The 19,394-nt window shown below is 35.0% G+C and overlaps 1 protein-coding gene across 1 annotated transcript in view; it reads left to right on the top strand.

Annotated features, from left to right (window-relative positions):
• Positions 1-19,394, top strand: part of C8H8orf34 (chromosome 8 C8orf34 homolog) — a 301,307-nt gene that overhangs the window by 222,277 nt on the left and 59,636 nt on the right. The window contains 2 exon segments of the mRNA XM_053929857.1: positions 1,935-2,020; positions 7,627-7,703. Of these exon segments, the coding sequence (XP_053785832.1) occupies positions 1,935-2,020; positions 7,627-7,703 (163 nt within the window).

The following is a 19,394-nucleotide window of genomic DNA, read 5'->3' as shown; positions in this document are numbered from 1 at the left end:
TACTTGGCTGTAAAAAAAAAAAGAGAGAGAGAGAGAGAGAGAAGAGAAGAGATTAAAAGAGGGGTCTATAGGAGCTACTATAAAGGACACAAGGACAAAATCATGGGGGAGGGTAAAGGTGGGGGAGGGAGGTGGGACTAGCTGGGGTGGGGTGAAGGGGAGGGGAGAAAATGCAGACAATTGTAACTGAATAAAAATAAATTAATTAATTTAAAAAAAAGAGACGAGGAAAGAAAAAGAAATCTTATCTTTTTTGATAGCATGGATGGACCTAGAGATTATTATGATAAGTGAAATAAGCCAGTCAGAGAAAGAAAAGTACCATATGATTTCACTCATATGTGGAATCTGATGAGCAAAATAAAGGAACAACCAGAATAGAAACAACCTCACAGATACAGAGAGCAGACTGACAGCTGTCACAGGGGAGGTGGGCGGGGGGCTGGGTGAAAAGGTGGAGGATGAAGTAGTACAAATCAGTAGTTATGGAATAGCCAGGGAGATGCAGATTACAGCCTAGAGAATGTAGTCAGCAGTATTGAGATAAACAGGAATGGGACCAGGTGGTCACCACTCTGTAAAGCACATTATTTTCTAACCACTGTGCTATACATACGAACCTAATACAGAATCATATTGAATGTAAACTGTAATTGAAAAAATTTGAAAAGTATAAAAAATATATATTTGACCAAAATATAATATCTGGAGATATAGTTCATCTCCAGATGAAATGTATATTTTATATGTAGTATAACTGTCAGAAAGTTACTCTTGAGAATTATTTAATTAGCTTATATAATAAAGTAACTATGGTTTTGTATATAGAAGATAATATTAAGTATAAATATATAATGTGTATATACAGAAACATATAGAATTTAATATTACAGGAATACAAATGAAAATATAATTTACAATATTTATAATTGTACACAAGGTAGAGAAAGATACATGCATATTTTTGAATATGCAGAAGTCAAATTATTATGTGATTCCACTGGGGAATATACAAGCAAAGACAAAATAGTTGAAAATTTTAACTTTTGAGCATCATACAGTTATAAATTATATTTCATTTTTTAAAATGTTAATGCTGTATTTTATGCATGTGTTAATGTTCTTTAATGAGGGTGCTTGCTGTCAGCTAAATGTAAGAAAAGGGTAAAGGAACAGAAAAAAACTCGGATCTCTGGATGGTTTGATGCAACGTCCTCTAACATTAGCAGAGCTTATTCTTTGTTTTTAAGACAGAGTTCCAAACATTTGTTGATGAGCCCTACTGCCTCTGATAGAGAGGTTTCACAGTGTATTATAGACCCAGACTGTTTGAATTGGATTTTGCTAGTCTATTTTTCTCACTATAGAGATGTGGATACAGAGGCTCAGAAAAATAGTCATAAAAGTACCCATACAGCGTTTCTCTCCTGAAGAGGATCCGGTGTTTCAAAAACCCCAGGCAGTCACACACATTAGGAATCTTTACTTCCACTATTGAGACTTATCGTGATCTACAGGCTTTAAAGCTCAGGTTTGGTTGATTTGGAGAATTGTGTTTATAGAGGTAACCCTCTGTGTAGAATGGAAATCTTCTCATGCCCCAGGACCCAGGAAAGAGGCGAACTCCTGTGTGAGACTCTTCCACACACTTCCTTGTAGTTGTAGCAAAACATTTGCTTATAAACCTCCCTCTCCAGTCAGACTAAGAAGAAAGCAGTTTTACCTAGACTAACCTTCCCTCATATACGAGAGAAAAAAGTTGACTTCTCAAGGTTAGAAAAGCAAACACACCATATTACAAAGGTGTTGGTACACTTTTATTTCTGCTTTGAAGAAGCATGTCTGATTTTTTGAGTCTAGAAGTTAACAGTCACATCCCCCACAGTATGTAGTTCACATTTCTAATTATTTCTAATTGTATTTTACTTATTTAGACTTCAAGGAGACAACCTGGCGGAAAGAACAGAAGAGACGTCACAAATACTTCATTCTCCAGATGAAATAGTCCCAGATTCTTCGAGTAAGTTTTAAATCCAACAATATCAACATAACTGCCTGTGCTAAGTCCACCGCTCCTTCAGGCTGTGTATCAGGAGGTTTAGGGAAAAGGAGTGTGGATTCAGAGGAGCTGTGTCTTAATGTCTGTGCCTGTTTAAGGTACAGAAAGGTCAACTATATGTTGACTACTGCCAAAATTTTGTCACTAATTTCAACTTCTTTTGGGGACTTTATATTGCCTACTCCCATTTTCACATCATACAGGGTCCAGTACAAATAGAACCCCTTTTATTAAAAAGTCTTTTATTACAAAATCATAAAGCGTACAATTCTGTAATATAACATTATCGCACTCAAGCATACCTTATAACATTTTAGGTGAAATGCTCAAAATAAAACTACAAATTTTCATACCCATATTATTACCCTACCAACCATACTCAAGCAGGCGTTACTTCTGACAGGCTCTGTAGATCTCTCACTCTTCCCAGGCAGAAGGGTCCCTATGATACTTGATTTTGCTCCCTCTCTCATCCTTATATTAAATTGTTCTCATATTATGTCAGTGTCGCTTCAGAACTTCCTCTCTAAGTCAGCCTCCTCTGCATTTTCCCCGATGCTGCCTGGTCTGGGTGATTGTTCCCTTTCCCTGTCTAGCGCAGTGTAACAGCCCTGAGGATAGTCTCTTCATACGACCTCACCCCTCTTTAGTTCATTAGCTTTCTAGAAGCAAAGCTTTACTTCACCCCCCATTTTTTATAGGACAAAATTCAAACTCCTTAATTTAGCATACTAAGTTCACGGCGGGCACTTCAAAACTGAAGTTTGCTGAATAAATGATTAAGCACGTGTAATACACTACAATGGCTCAAAGGTGCATAATCACCACTTTATCATTCAGTGTTCTGGCAGGAATCGGTCAGACATCTAGCTTGGATAATTAGAAGAGAAACTATAAAAATACATATATATTTATATCTAGATAGAGCAGGACATCTTAAACAGGTGGAAAAATTCTTAACTATGAGAGAGAAAGATTAAAAAAGTCACTGTAGAAAGTTAAGAACTACTGTTCATCAGAGGATGCCACAAAAAGTGAATAGATAAGCCACAAAATAAGAAAATATATTTTCACTGATCAAATATTCATATTCAGAATACATAAAGAACATCTACAATATAATAAAGAAACGCTCAACAGACCAATAGGAAAATAAGCAACAGGTGTGAGTTAGCATCACACAGAAGAAACACAGGGGCCAATGAGTGTTCGAAAGCTGCTTAATGATTCTGATAATCAAGGAAAAGCAAATTAAGATCACAGAGAAATGCTGTTCTACAACCTTTTGTTTGCCATTAATTAAGAAATTTGGCAAAGCCAAGTGCTGGTGAAGACATAGATGAAAGGAAATCATTCACTACATGTGGGAAATAAACAATTTTGGAAATTTTTCTGTTATCTTAAACTCTTGAGCATTTGTGTGACTTAAACCGAGACACTCCTCTTTTAGGAAGATCTCTTAGAGAAACAAGTCTTGTGTCATGACCCGTGAACACCCTTCTTAGCATGCTCCAGGACAGGAAAATGGATACACGTAAAATTGTTACATTGCAGGAAACCAAATGCATTTCAACGACACGTAAGATGGATAAAAACCAATGGAATGCCAATAAATATTAACAACTGTTTATTTGAAAAGAGAAAAGTCCTGATTTGTAGAGACATGTGTTTTCCTTCTGGGGGTGTCCAACCTTTTGGCGTCTCTGGGCTACACTAGAAGAGGAAGGGTTGTCTTGGGCCACACATTAAATACACAAACACTGACGAAAACTGACGAGCAAAGAAAAGGTTTTAAGTAAATTTACGATTTTGTGTTGGGCCGCATCCATAGCCGCCTGGGCCGCGGGTTGGACACCACTGGCCCAAGCTCCCACTAAGGCTGAATTCAGGTAGCCAATCCAAGTGGCAGTTGGGTCTCCCAGTTCAGGAAGGAGGTTGCGGCTCACGGCTGGATAAATCCTGAAAGCTTAATATTGATTGAACGAAAGCAAGTCAGAGAATGACACTTTTTTAGCTCAAAACTAGCAAATCTATGTAACATGCTTTTAAGAAGATATATGTAAGTGATGAAACTATACTTAATGAAGGAAATGAAAAACTGAAAATGGTGGTTATTGTCAGTGAGTGGGGGAAGCAAAGAGGTGGGATAAGGAAGTTGCCCCCAGGATATGAAGATTATCAGAAAGTTCTAATTCTTAAATTAGGTGGTGGATTGAGGTGTTTATTTTATTGTGTTTTGTAATATAAATATACTATATATTATACACAAATATAATTTGTATATACTTTTTATATACCAAATATTAGCTAAAGAATATTTAAAAATAAAGTGTGATGAAAACAGAAACCAAAGCCAGTGTAGCACAATATAAAAAGTAATAAGAGTTTACATATACGGAAATCTCTCATAGTACTAAAGACATGAAACAATAACTTCAGCCTGAAAGCAGAAGGCGGGCAACGTGTCAGCAGCAAAATGAGACCCCAGGCTGGCCATTTGTTGACATAGACAGATGTTACTTAACTACTAGTCCATTATTTGAAACATTTTTCTCAAACCCCCCCCCAATCCACCAATCTACAAATCTGCATCTTTTCAGCTATCATTATAAAGATTTAAATTATATAGATTTAATTTTATATAGATTTAATTTTTTGGAAAATTAAACAATGCATTAGTAATATCTTGATTACATTTACTTGCATCCACTGGAAAAAGATATATTTAGTAAGTTTAAGATCCTTTCTTAAACTGCTTATGTTCTGCATTCTTCCCATTCAAATATTAGTAGGCTTAATTCGCAAATTTTAAAAATAGGAGTTTCTGATTCAGTACATTCTTTCCACTTAAGTTAGTAAAATAACTAGATCCCATAATTTAATAATACTGCTATTACTCTGAAGTGCTGATGTGTTATTTATGTCAGCTGTGTGTCCACATTGAATTAGACTCCATAAATATTTCTACGAATATGTATAATTTTGTGCATAAAAAGCCTATTGTGACACAAATAGCAGAAGTCAAAATAATGGCAGGAGAAAGGTGAATAAACTAAACATTGTGATAAACTCTCCAGATTTCTAGGTTTCTAGCAGCATATACAGGTACAACAGAGGTGGGTTCCTAGTTCAAGTGCTGCCAACGACTTAGACTTTGCAAAATTATCTTTCTATGTTTCAGTTTCTTCTTCTCTAAAACAAATAAACAAGATAAACTCTAATATTTGACCAATTTAGAGACTCCTATTCCCCTCAGTGTGATTTTAAAAAGCTCAAAGAATTCATTGCCTGTATTTTAAAAATGATGGAGATTTATAAAAGAGTAAGTAAACAGGGCAAAATAGTTTATACATACCCACCAGTTACTGTTAATCAGCAACGTACTAAAATACTTCTAAAAATGGAGCTCTGAGCATGAACCTAAGATTTTATTTGTATGGTATCTCGTGTCTCTACTAGCATGTTATGTTGATATTCTATAGATTTGAACTATTTAGCAGAGTTCTTTCAAATAACAACTGTTAATATGGTTAAATATGTAAATTCAAAAATGTCCTGGCAGGACCTCACAGCTGTCCTATACTACACTGAATGGAGTTCATCGTATTCTTGATGCCTCTAGATATTGTACCAATAAGCAGAAGAATTCAACCAAAGCAAGAACAGAACAGACTGTAAAAGAGACTCATAAAAAATTATTTTGCTCAACTTGTTATAAAGGCACCTGGTAGAGTTTCTGACATTCAGTGTTTGTTGAAAATGGAATATACAAATACACAGATACATGGATGAATGAACTGATTAATCCATACATGCCTAAAAAAATTAATCAGAATGATAATACTTCTTTAAAAGTACTTATTGAGAACTTGAAAACTAAGTTATATTATAGTATTTCTAAAATATCAGCAAATCCACTAGAGGGTGGATTTTCTTCTCCTATGTATGAAATAATTTGCTTTGTAATGCAGAATAGAATATTTTAATATTATTTATTAAGTCAATACTCTACCCAAATAAGAATTTCAACACAAATCAAAGAGGAAAAATACTGATTAAATACTAAAATTATACTGGTATTTACTCATAGCTCAGTAGACTATAATTTGGTCTTAGAGGACTTAAATTACTCTAATATGCATCCTAACTTAAAAAGTCTCTTGTCACCCTTAACAACTGGTAAATAAGGGTTCAAGAGTTCTTTGTAAATATATTAATATTTTGAATTTGGTTTAATTCTCATCATCTGTATAGATTTTTGTCAATAAAAATTTGTTTTGTAATGTCTGATAGGGTGGTAGGTAAAATTTTTAAATTTATTTACAGCTTGAGAATGTAGTTGTGCTCCCAAAGTTAGTTTTATAGTGGAAAGAATCCCATGTTCTAAAGTGAAACCTACATTTACATCTTGAAAAACTAAGTGCCCTGGGATTCTTGAATGTAAAAATCTGAATTATCAGAGATAGAAGAAGCTCCTTGATTCAAAAGCTGTGATAATGGATTTATGCCGAGCTGTCCATTGTTCCCCGGGCCTCGGGCAGCCATTAGGGCTTCACGGACTCAATGCTCTCAGTTTCTTCCCAGAGGGCACATTTTATCCAACAGAAAAGTCCATCTCCAAATTTACATGTATCTGAAGGAAAAATTTTAGGAATTTATATGGATCTTTCAAATATTAATAATTATAAGAAGTCAATTTTAGAATCTCCAATGGTTTAAAATGTTTTTTATTTGAGTAGAAGTTATTAAAATACAGACGATTTCTAGGTGCTCTATGTCACTGTCCTTATTGCAGAATTTGTTGTAACTCATATAACACCTTATTGTTATAATGAATTTAAGTCAGAAGACAGGGAAAGGCTTGCCATCCTTTTACTCACATATTGGAAAGTCACTACTCATGCACTCCTCAGTCTATTCAAGGTAAGCAATCACAACTTCATGCTTGATACATTAGAATGGAAAAGTTACTGTCATTTAATAATCTACACTCTTCTCCAAAATTTCGATAATTTCCCATCCTATTTAAAAGAAAGAATATAAATCTTGGTTGTTGTAAATAATGCTGCTGGGACCATTGCAGTACATGTATTCTTTTGAATTGATGGTTTGGGATTCTTAGGGTATAGCATAAACAATAAAATATTTAAAAGAAAAACATAAAAGAAAGAATACAAAATGATATTTAATTTGTGTGGCCAGAAAAGAAAAGGAAGACAGTTGATGGTAAAACAAAGAAATATAAAGTTACAAACTGGAAAAAAGACATTAAATATAAGTTCCAACAATTAGCTGAATAATACGCTGAGAGAAACTTTGCCCTACCCAAGATAGCAGTAGCTCTTGCACACTCCTGCCTTCATTGTGTCCTCCTATTAGAAATCCTTAACAGCTTTCACAGGTTTTCTTTAAGCTGAATAAACATTTTGCACTCTTATTTTAACGCACAAACACTGTGATATTTCAACAACCAGTTCCATCACTTCAATATCCTTCTCATAATAGGCTTATATATCAGAGTGAAGCCGTATATGATTGTAAGTCATTCATTCTTTTGGTAAAAATAGACTCCTTGCCTGGGACTGAAGAAGCAGTAATGGAGGAGGGTGAAGAATTTGAGAAAGCATCTAAATTAGTGGGACATGTAAGTATATTCATTTACTTATTTTTTAATCTCTAAAACTAATTTATTTCACTAACAGGAAAATCTAATAGAAATAGAAAGGAATAGGAAACAATATTCTTTAAGTTAAAGAATATTTTAAATGTATAGTTGATGTTTCTCTCAGAGCGGTGCAGCGTGCTTATATCGGCAGGTGGCCAGCAGATGACAGGTGTGCAGCAAGGCTGTGCTAACCCCTCTGTCAGTAATTAGGACAGAAGATTCGAATGAGGCGGGAGAAACTAAATTCTGGTAACAGTATCCGTTTGCTTGTGTACATGAACATTCTGTAAGATTATGAGTTGCTGTCTTAGACTTCAATAGGTTTATCTATACCTATCTTGATAGAAGAGCAAATATTTTGCATATCCTGAAAATTTACATACAATATAAGCTAGTTGTTATTAGTTGTGAAGTCCTTGTGATACGCATATATTTAACTATACCTTTTCAATAGAGTATTTGGAGGGAAATCAGTAGGTTTAAGATTCTCAGTGCAGATGCCCTGGTCACTTAGCTCATTTGGTTAGAGCATTGTTCAGATAGGCCAAGGTCATGGGGTTCGATCCCCTATCAGGGCATGTACAAGAAACAACCAATGAATGAATAAATAAGTGGAAGAACAAAACAATGTTTCTCTCTTTCTCTCTTTCTCTCTCTCTCTCTCTCTCTCTCTCTCTCTCTCTCTCTCTTCCTCCCTCTTCCTCCAAATCCCCCCTCCCAAATCAACAAATAAAAATTTTTTAAAAAAATTTCAATGCAGTATGTCAAAAGAATACTATAGGAATTCTAAATATCAAGTTTATGAAGATTCTGAGTTGTTATAAATATGACTATGCAATCTTGCATTATCCTAAACTTAATATTTAAACTAGGTCTGCATACTGCAATATTCTCTGTGTTAATTTGCTGGGACTGCCGTATCAAACCACCACAGGCTGGGTGGCTTAACCAACAGAAATTTACTCTCTTACAGTCCTGGAGGCGCAAGTCTGAGTTCCAAGTGTTAGCAGAGGTGGTTTCCCCTGAGGCCTCGAGGCTCGCAGATGGTTGTCTTCTCCCTGTGTTTTCACATCTCCATCCCTCTGTCCATGTCTTGTGTCCTAATCTCTTCTTCTAAGAGCATGAGTCATATTGGATTAAGACCCATCCTAATGATCTCGTTTAACTTAATTATCTCTTTAAAAACCTTGTCTCCAAATACAGTTACCTTCTGAAGAAGTGGTAATTAAGATGTCAACATATGACTTTTGGAGGGACATATTTCAGCCCATAATATTCTTTGATGAGATTACAGTATTTGGAGCATTACTTGGATCACAGGGTTTGGTTTCCAATGGATTGCATAATACAACTTTAAAATTGCTGATGAAATTAATGTGTCTTGGTTTATATGTCACTTTCTCATTGAAGCTGTCCTGACTCTATGTAAAACTTTAAATTTGTTTTCTTTATTTTTCTGTATAGAACTTATCACCCTCCAATATGCTATGGAATATACTTGTTTTGCTATGGTTCATCTCCTCCCACACAATATAAGGTCTATGAAGCCAAGTGAATTTTTTTCACTTTTGTGTCCCTAGAAAAGTGCCTGCACATATAGACACACAATACATACATAATGAATGAATGAAATTTTTATCAATAATTCCTCATCTGAGATGAAACATATATTTTTGTTTATTACAAAATGGTAGAGCCTTAGAAATAGAAAGGACCATGGCAGCCACCTAGTTCAGCCTCTCCTTTCCCTTACCTCAGTGTTCCGAGGGCTTACCCACGTTCATCCAAGGTAAGGGCATCCATTTCATAGAGAAGGAAACACAGTCAGAGAAGCTTAGTAATAGGACCAAGGTCCCAAAACTAAAAGAGAGATGAGGTCAGGAGTTGAGCACTAGTCAATTTCCCTTCTACTGCACACCCCTGGTATTCGTGGTGTTTTCCTGTTTCTTTTAGAAGGAGTTTATTTCTATTTGTTAGACATCTTCTTATATTCCTCACAACCCCTTGTAAATATTGGTCTTAGTTCTATTTCTCAGGTAATAGCCTAAGTCCAATCCTTCTTTCTCTTAATTGATCCCCCCATGTTAGAAACAGTTAGCATGTGTTGTCTGAGACTTTCTTTTCAGTCAAAACACAATCTGTTCTTTCAACCAATTCTTATATTGTGTACGTTGAAAAAATGGGGCACCTTTGATTCTTCCCTGAACATGGTCTTGATTGCCAAGTCCCCTGTGCCATAACCAGACCAGGGTTCCAAATAATGTTGCCACATCAGAGACTGCAGTGGGGTAAGTACTCAATGTAAATATTATCTTTGGAGTAAGTCTTGAGGTTGTATTAATGTTTTTTAAAGGAACTTTCTGGCATTTATAAACTTCACTATGTTTTCATAAACTCATAATGATAAAAACATATCACCTTCAGGATATGATAATCTTTCATTCATCAGTTTTTGCAAAGATTTGTTTTATCATCTGTGAATTCCACCCAAGTCCACATATCTCCCTCGTATCTAAAAGGATACAGTTAGATTCTTTTTCTAATCACTTTCTAAAATTCAGATATATTCTGTTCATAGTACTTGGCTTACTTAATAATACCTAACAACCCAAAGTGCCTAAGCAGGGAAAAAAAGAAGTTAGTTATTTTGGTCAGATGTTTCTTGAGTAATTATAAAATTGACTCATAAGATTTTTGCTTTCTTTTCATAGTGTTCACACAGTGCTGTCATATGCAGAAATTTGTTCTAAGTCAATTTTACTTGTTTTCCTTGATCAGTGATTAGATTTTGAATTCTTGAAAATTCTATAATTTTATTTAATGTCAAAGTTACCTTTTAATTCTTTTGGGGAAAATGTGGAGTATAAACAATACACTTATAAATTAATATCAGGATCCTGAACATAATTTCTATCTGGTTGCTGCTTTTATTATAAAGAAAACATGGATTTTAAAAAATTTATGTCAGATTGATGAAATTTTAGATGCGAAACATACTTCTGTAATATTTCTTAGGATTGTTGTTTTGGTAACTCAAGAAAAAAATTGTTTATCTAGATAGGAATGGAGAATTGGAACAAAACAGAACTTTCTTCTTTATTACCGTAGGAAATGCAAAACATTTCAAAACAAATTTTAAGTCATATCCTGCAGCACTATAAACATGCCACAAATGTTGAAAACCATTTAGAGTAATTCCAACACTTGCTGTCTCTATGTGCTAACTTCCCATGTTGGGTATTTGATATTAATAAGTATGTAGCAAAATCTTGGAAACTTTTCCCCAGGGGTTCACCTGTGTTCAATATACTTTGTGAGTATTTTGTGAATATTTGAGTAGGTAAAGGCAACATTTAGGTTTAGATTTTTATGGTCCCCCTAATAAGGAAGTCATTCTGTTGGAATTTCCCTCTTCTCCTCCTCCTGTGTTCTGGAATGTCTCTTAACATGTACATAGCTGTGAAGATTAAAGCTAGATTTCTCAGTTAAATCTGTTTTTAAAAATGAACCAACAATAGGAAAATCTTAGAAAGGAATTACCAAGCAGCAGATATTGATTATAACCTTTTTAGTTCATAAATGTAGTAAATATTTTTTCTAGATCAATGATCCATAAAGAGTTATATCAATGATATTTTAATTTCATAATTCCTATGGCATTATTAATCTTAAAAATTCTATATTCCTTTCTATTAAACAAACATGTGCATAATGGGAAAATGAGATGATTAAGAAAGGTATTTGACATTCAAGATCTGACATTTTTCTTTTTCCTTTGTAAATGACTAATACCATCTGATCTCACCTATAAGTGCAGCCTAATCAACAAAACAAACAAGCGAGCAAAATAGAACTGGAGACATAGATATAAAGAACAAACTAACAGTAACCAGATGGAAGTGGGGAAGGGGAGCAATGGGGGAAAGAAGTGGAAGAGTCATCAAGGAACATGTATAATGGATCCGTGGACAAAGACAACTGGGGGGGATTGAATGTGGGAAGTGGGGGTAGGTAGGGCAGGGGAGAGAGTAATGGGGGAAAATGGGGACAACTGTAATTGAACAAAAATAAAAAACTAAACATAAAAGTAAATAAACTATTTTATTTATTGGGCACTGACTCACCCATAATAAGCTGACTCTTTTAAGACTTTATGTAATTGATCATCATTAGTTAAAGAAGAAGGGGAATTAAAAGAAGGACTCTTTTAAGGAAAAGTTTTCTAAAATTCCTGGAGTTACTGAAGAGTTATTTTACATTTGCTCTCTGAAGAGGTTTATTTATTTGGGGAGATGTATACAACTAACTAGAATGATAGTAGTAATAATGATAATGTTATGGCACTTTGTTAAGCATTTTTGCATAATTAATATCAATTGTCTCTGAATTTTGTAATCCCTATGATTTATAGCTTGGGCTTGACAACCTTTCTGTGAAGTAAGTAGTACTCTAAGTTGGAGGTGAGTGTACTGAGCTGCCAGGTCCCAGAAGTGGGGAGAAACTAAAACTCACATTTCCCATTGCCCCGACTCTCTTTCATAGAACTCGTCAGGGTCCCCACCATTAGTAAGGCACTGAGGCCACGGTTCAGTTGGCCATGTGATGTAGAAAGGGTAAAAAGGATGACATTATCAGTAGCCTATGTCAAAGATGGAATTATTTATTAGGTTAATTAGATAGTGAAAAAGTAGAAGTTTGAGGGACTGGATCAAAGGAGATAGATTTTTACGAGAAGAAGCTATGAGTAAGTTTGGAGCATGAAATACTCATCTTGCTTGGGTCCTTCACATTTGGAGAAGTCCAAGAAACCAGGCCAGCATGACAAGAAGAGGACCTTAAAACTGAAAGAGCACTCAGAAGAAAAGTGAAAAAAGGAAATATAAGTCTTGGCAAATGTTCCTGTGGCAAACTAGACCCAAAAGTTAGACTTAGGTGATTCCAGGATCATCTTAATATGTGTCAACTTAGTTGAATTAGCGCGGTAAGCTTTAATGACTTTTAAGCTTGATTAATATTGTACTTTGCTGACTAGTGCATAAAACATTTTATTTATTGATGTTCTAGGGACACGTGGATGGCTTCCTTTCTTTTTTTTTCCTTCCTTTTTGGTAATTATTTCTACTTCCACGTACAAGTAGTAAAGTTTCAGACCTGCCTAAAGTCTGAAATTCCCATGCATACCACATTTTTCCAATAGCCCATGAATGTAAACTTTAAAAAGGACAAAATTGGGTTAAATGTAAACATAATCCTCATTTGATAACAACTATAATTGGAAGCCATGAGGATAAAGAAACACCGACGTGCATATCCAGTAATGCATGCAACCGGCGCACAAATCCAGAAAGGCGTTTCGATAGGAAGCATATTGCTCCTGAATTAGTTTCTTGTGACTGGAAAGAGTTAGGTGAATTGCCTTTGCTTAATTTTTAAAAATTTCATTCAGCCAGTAAAGTATATAGGTCAGCAAAGTTCCACCAGTATTTCTTTTTCCCTTTTACACTGTTAGTTTACAGTACAAAAGGGAAAAAATCCTTATGAAAAAGATCCTGGGTGCTCTAGGGAATTATGTTCCAAGAGGAATTTCCTACACATGATCTCTGATTGCTGGGACTTAAGGAAAGTTTCACTATCTGCTGAAATCATATGGCTTTTCATAATGTACAGGTTGCACAGCACCTTTTATTGCTCTCTTCTAGAAATCTGCATACGACTTTAAAGCCAAATAGTGTATCCCCTTGGAGATTTATTTCTTCTATTTCATTTCTTCTTTCTCAGCTTTTTAACTCCGCTGTCATGCTGAAAAAGACCTATACATTTAAAAGATATAAAATTACAAAATTATCACAGAGATTTGACAACAAGCATAAAAATAATCGTACCCATAGATTTCCCAAATATAATAGAGTATGAACCTTAGTGGACCTTTAGACTATTTCTTTAACTATGAATTTTGATAACCCTATTTTCTACCTTGTATCTTATTAATATTATTTTTCCCTACACATAACTCCCCTTAAGAAAATTTTGACTGTTTCATCATCCTTACATTTTAACTATTTCCAATAAAACATCTTTGTTATTATCTTTCATACCCAAATATAATTTTATAGTAAGTAAATTTTTGCAAATATTTTAGAGGGTTTATAATTCTGTGTAAATTGATTTAAATAGCTGGTCAGTGGAAGCAATGTTGAATGAATAGGTTAATGAACAAGTTGCAATTCTCTTGCATTATATATCCAGTGTGAAAAAGTAGACACACAGCTAGCATTTATGGAATTAAGACAAAACATATTTTAAATAGCACTCTTGTGAAGTGAAAAAAAAAGAAATTAATGTTCCTTATCATCTCATCAAACACAAGTTATTATGGTGAATTTTGTCTGTTAAAATACAGTGTCGGCAAATTACTGGCCGCTAATGGCAGCAATGAATTGTCTGCTAGAGAGCGGCAATTAGCACGCATTCTGGTCGACCCTAAAGATTTTTACCATTTCTTTTTCCTTCTAGTATGTGGGATTGTGCTTGGCTTTGAGCACCCACAGATCTCGAATGCCAATAAAAGTACTTAAAACCAAGTGCTATAGTGGGCAAGTTATCTAACCAAATTTTGGGATCTAGTGGGATTTTTCCTTTTGACATTTCAAGTCTGTTGATTTCCAACACATTAAGGGTGAAAATGCTTTCCCAAACCCATGCAAATATTATTTTTTAAAACTTCTGTGAATTTTTAAAATGTAACTTCTAAATGTCACATTTACATGGAAAAAATGACTTGTGATGACTAAGTATGACATAATAAAGGTTAAATCATTTATTGTAGCTTTTTTAATTCATTAATCTCTTTACATAAGTTCACTGTTTCTCCATTAATTAAATTATGACCATATTGCTTGAGATCAGTTAAATTCTGCATTTTATTTTTAAGACAATTGGAAGGAAAAGTGGCTTAATATGCACTGATGTAGAACAAGAACAGTGAGTTCCTGAGCAAGTAACACCCAAGAGGATGTGGGAGAGCACACCGTCCCAACTCATGAAGTCCGTTTGTTCTCATAAATATGTTGGGCAAGAGAAAAAAATGTATCTTGATATTTTTAGAATTTTGAAGTTATTGCTAATTCTTTATTATAGTGATTGCCAGCTACCGCAAATTTTATTTGTTGTATAAATAGACTGAAGAAAAGGAAAAGCAATGTGGATTATGTGTGTATAGTGAGGCAGAAACCTTGTAATACTCAGATTATGAACTGCGCTGGGGGCGTGCTAGGGTGGCCTATCATCTGTGTGTGATACACGTTAATAATATTCACTCCCTTCGTGGGGATGGGAGAACGTTAGAATCCCCACAAAAAGGTTTTCCCTTACTGTTCCTCTTCTTCAGCTAAGAAAACCTCATAGGCTACTTTAAAATAATTTCATACAAAGTGCTTTCCTACAGAGGCTTACTCATCTGTGGGCTTCCTTTTCCTCCCAACCACATTAATCTAATCAAGATCATATTTATGCATGTTATAAAAAGTGGTCACATATATATAGTCTGATTCTGAGAAATGTACTGACTTGAACTGACAAAATACATTATATATTCCTGTTATTATGTTGATTTAAATAATGCATATTTAAAAAAGCATTAGGGAAAAATTATTTCAGGAGCTCTATTTGAAAGGATGTTGACTATTGGGTCATATTGAATGACCATCTCTTTTTAAGATAGCAGCTCTCTTTTTCCTTTTCCATGAATCATTAGATTTTTAGAGATTTTTAAATGTTAATAAAATATAAACATCAATATCAATGTTAGATTTGCAAAATATTTAGACTACAGTTCGGTATAACTTTCTATTATCTCTGTTACAGTTTCATTTATTCTAGTTTTGTTCTTCCAGTATTCTTATGCAACTGTCTGCCATATGTAAATATGCCATATTGTAATTTAAATTTAGGGTTACAGTCATAAGCAGCTTTGCGTTCTGATTTTCTTTACTTTAAATCACATAATGACAGTAGTTTCACATAAAATCCTTTGTAAACCTATTTTTATTATCTACATATTATTGTAACTTTATCTGTTTTAGTATCTATTAGACCAGATATCCTCTTATGTTTTTAAAGTTTAAGACTTCTATTTTAGTGTCAAACCATAATACAGAGTTGTCACATTCAAATTAATGTTAGATTTTCAGGTTGGATATTCCCAGCCAGTTTGGCCCAGGCTACTGATTGCCATGAGTCGGTGACAGGTATTTTGGGATCCAAGCATTTCATCGGTCAGGGTAACTGGTTTGGTTCTCACTCTGCTGTAAATAGTTTATCTGAAGTCCCACTGTGTGTTGTCCAAATATCATTTTCTATGTTAGTTTTGATGTGTAAAGGGCTAGGAAACACTGCTTTTGGTTGCTTCTGAGATTTGGGGCTTAAAAGTAACGCTTTGGAGACAACTGTGCACAAAATCATTAGTGTCTTGGTGTTTTCCTAGCCTACATGCCTAAAAGGGTCAAAGAGTGTGAACTATTTTAAAGTTCTTAACACATACCAGAAAAAGTTTATTTGCCACTTAACCATGAGTCTCCTAAAATCTTCCCACAATTAAGTATTCTCGAAATGTACACATGAATAAACAAAAAAAATCATCCTTAATTATTATGCAATATATAGATGGGGAGACTTAAGATTTAAGGAGATGTGATAACTTGCTTTGGGTCCCTCAGTTTTTAAGCTAAGGAGCCAGAATTGCGCTCAACCCAGGTGGCCCCAATCCAGGGTCCGCTCACTTAACCATTTTTTCCATCCAGGCAGCAGAGAGTTAGCCTCTCTTGACTTGTGTGATATTTGGGTTTTAGTATTGTAGCTTTACATATTTTAATATAAAGGAGATAGAGCCCTCCCTTTCATTCTTTTGCATAATCAAAATTTAATCATCATACCATAATCAGCTCTTCTTTATCAGAGCTTTGAACCATAACCTCTTATATGATTTTTTTTAAATATAGGTTTAGGGTTTGACTTTTTGAAAGCAGGCTGGTATATTATTTGCCAGAATGCAGGAGCCTACTCATCAGTTTCTGTACTTTGTTTAGTTTGCTTATTGTGGTTTGTACAAAGTTTCTAAAACAAAGCTTATAATTCACATGAATCTTATAAATTAGAGACAGAACTAATATCTTAATTTCCACTTATTTTGTTTAGTAGGTTGAAGTGTTTTGATTTAGAACTAACACAAGCTTTTTGGGAAAAAGGGAAGCTGAGTAAGCTGTAATTATTATCTCTCTATAATGCCACAACTATAAAAAATTATTTGTATTTCTTAAGAATCATGAATCAGTTGGCTGTATTTTATTTCAATCTGAATTTCTGGAACTTATCATTTCCCTCTTAAGTTTCAGTGATGCTTTTTAATGTTTATTAAGAAAGTATTTGCATTCCAATAGTAAGGAATTAGGCAAGTTTTAAAAGAGAATTTCTGAAATGATTCTTTAATCAAAGAAGAAATATGAAAGGCATGTTGCCAAAATGAAATAGATTTCAAATGAGGTCAAGAGAAAGTAATCAAGAATTAGCAAATATCTTTACCTTAAGACCATGAAAGTTGAGAAATATCTATGTAGAGTCTACCATTCCAGAAGGAAGGGGCAAAAATATGCCAGCCTGGAGCACTTGCAGACCAAGGACAATAACATGAGAGAGAACAATACTCAGACCTTTGATGTGCAAGTCATTTACTCTTCCGGAGATGCTGTTTCTTTGCCCTTGTCTCGTCCTGTGGTTTCACCGCATACGACCATGTTAGTGACCAACTGGGGGAAATCAATCATGCATTTCTGGTGGGTCATAGGATGAATGGACACTCCCTGACTCTAATTTTGCTTACAGTCTTTTCCACCCCAAATCTGCTCCTTCCAGCTCTTTCTTCCGGCCAGTTGCCCCAACCCACAGAAGAAACTTCATTCCTATAGAATACCATCGCTATTTCTCTCAGACAACTAATCTAGTTATCTGGGGATCATCCTAGACTCCTCTGTCTGCTTCAACCCTGGATCAAGGACATCCCACTCACAAGCTTGACATCTCTGCACTGCTTTGTTCAAATTTATTTGTCTACGTGACCATCCAATGCAGGATTCTCCTGTCTGGTGGGTTATGTAGTACAAACCCCTCTAGAAGGCCAGCTTGAGGTCCACTGCTATAGATCTTGATGGATAATAAAAAGGGAAAACTGGTTGGGAATGGCTAACAATTCTTCTAGACTCTATTCCCCTGAAGAGCAGATACCCTGGCTATAACCACTGAAATGCTTTAGCTTTACCTACATTAACTTATTTAAAATTGTATAACTACTCTGTGAGATGTTTGTTTATCTCCATTTTTAGATGAAGAAACTAAGTCTTGGAGCAGGTCAGGAACTACAACTAAAGGTAAAAATGTAATTGGAAGCTGCTAAATGCTGAATGTATGTGTCCTCTCAAACTCAGTGTTGAAACCTATTCCTCCAGTCCCTGATGTGATGGTATTTAGCGGTGGGAGATTAGGTCATTAGGTGAGGCTCTCATGAATGGGAATAGTGCCCTTATAAAAGAGGCCCCTGAGGGTTTCATTCATTGCCTTTTCTGCAATGTGAGGATACCACAGGAAGATGGTTTTCCCTGAATCAGGAAGTGGGCCCTCACCAGACAGCACACAGAGTCTATAGGTGCCTTGATCTTGGACTTACCAGCCTCCAATACTGTGTGAAATAAAGTTCTGTTTTTTATAAGTCACCCAATCTGTGGTATTTTGTTAAAACATTCTGAACAGATTAAGACACAACCAAGGTCTGTCATACTTCAAGGCCACAGTGGCCCACTTTGTGACACTGCTGGGATTCAAGTTATCACTTCTCAACCTGATCTTAGAGGCGAAGAAGCAGGCCCTTGTGCTTCAAGGAGCATCGCTCCAGCCCTGCTCCCTCAACCAAGGCAGCTCCAGTGTTATCCGTCTTACACATAAAGTTGGGGTGTAAGATTTGATTTGAAAATAAGAACTGCCCTGCTATAAACAAACTTTGAAAATTGTTTAGATTACTTGGGAACTTTGATTGGTCTATTTTCTTACAGATCACTAACATTACTATAGGATAGCTGTTTGCTCCTTTTGTGTCGTGTGAAAGCTTTGTCTTTTTGTTAAACGGTTTTAGGGGTCAAGCATTCAGAGGATTATAAAAGCTATTTCTTTACAAAGAAAACTTATTTATACAAAGAGATTTTGATTGCCTTTAAGGCCCTGGAAAATCATGTTTGGTTTGGTCCAGTAACAATTAAGCACATTCAATTTTATTAAGCAAAAGAATATTAAACATTTTCAAGACTGATACAATTACATATAAGGGGTCACATCTATAATTTCTTAATCATTAAATTAATTACATATGTCTTAAATTCAGTCCTTTTTAAAAATATTTATTTATTTTTTTTTATTGTATTTTTTTCATTATCATTTATCTCCCTTACTCCCTCTCCCCCCCACACTCACCACACTGTTGCCCATGTCCATGAGTCCCTTTTCCTGTTTTTTATCCCTCTACCCCTTACCGCCCCCTCATTGCTGTCATCCTGCTCCCTGTGAATCTGTCTCTATTTTGCTTGTTAGTTCAGTTTGTTCTTTACATTCCACGTATGAGTAAAATCATAT

The sequence above is a fragment of the Desmodus rotundus genome, chromosome 8, assembly GCF_022682495.2.
Source record: "Desmodus rotundus isolate HL8 chromosome 8, HLdesRot8A.1, whole genome shotgun sequence".
NCBI lineage: Eukaryota > Metazoa > Chordata > Mammalia > Chiroptera > Phyllostomidae > Desmodus > Desmodus rotundus.
Note: the sequence above shows the minus strand (reverse complement) of the source record. Positions and strands in the feature narration are given on the sequence as shown.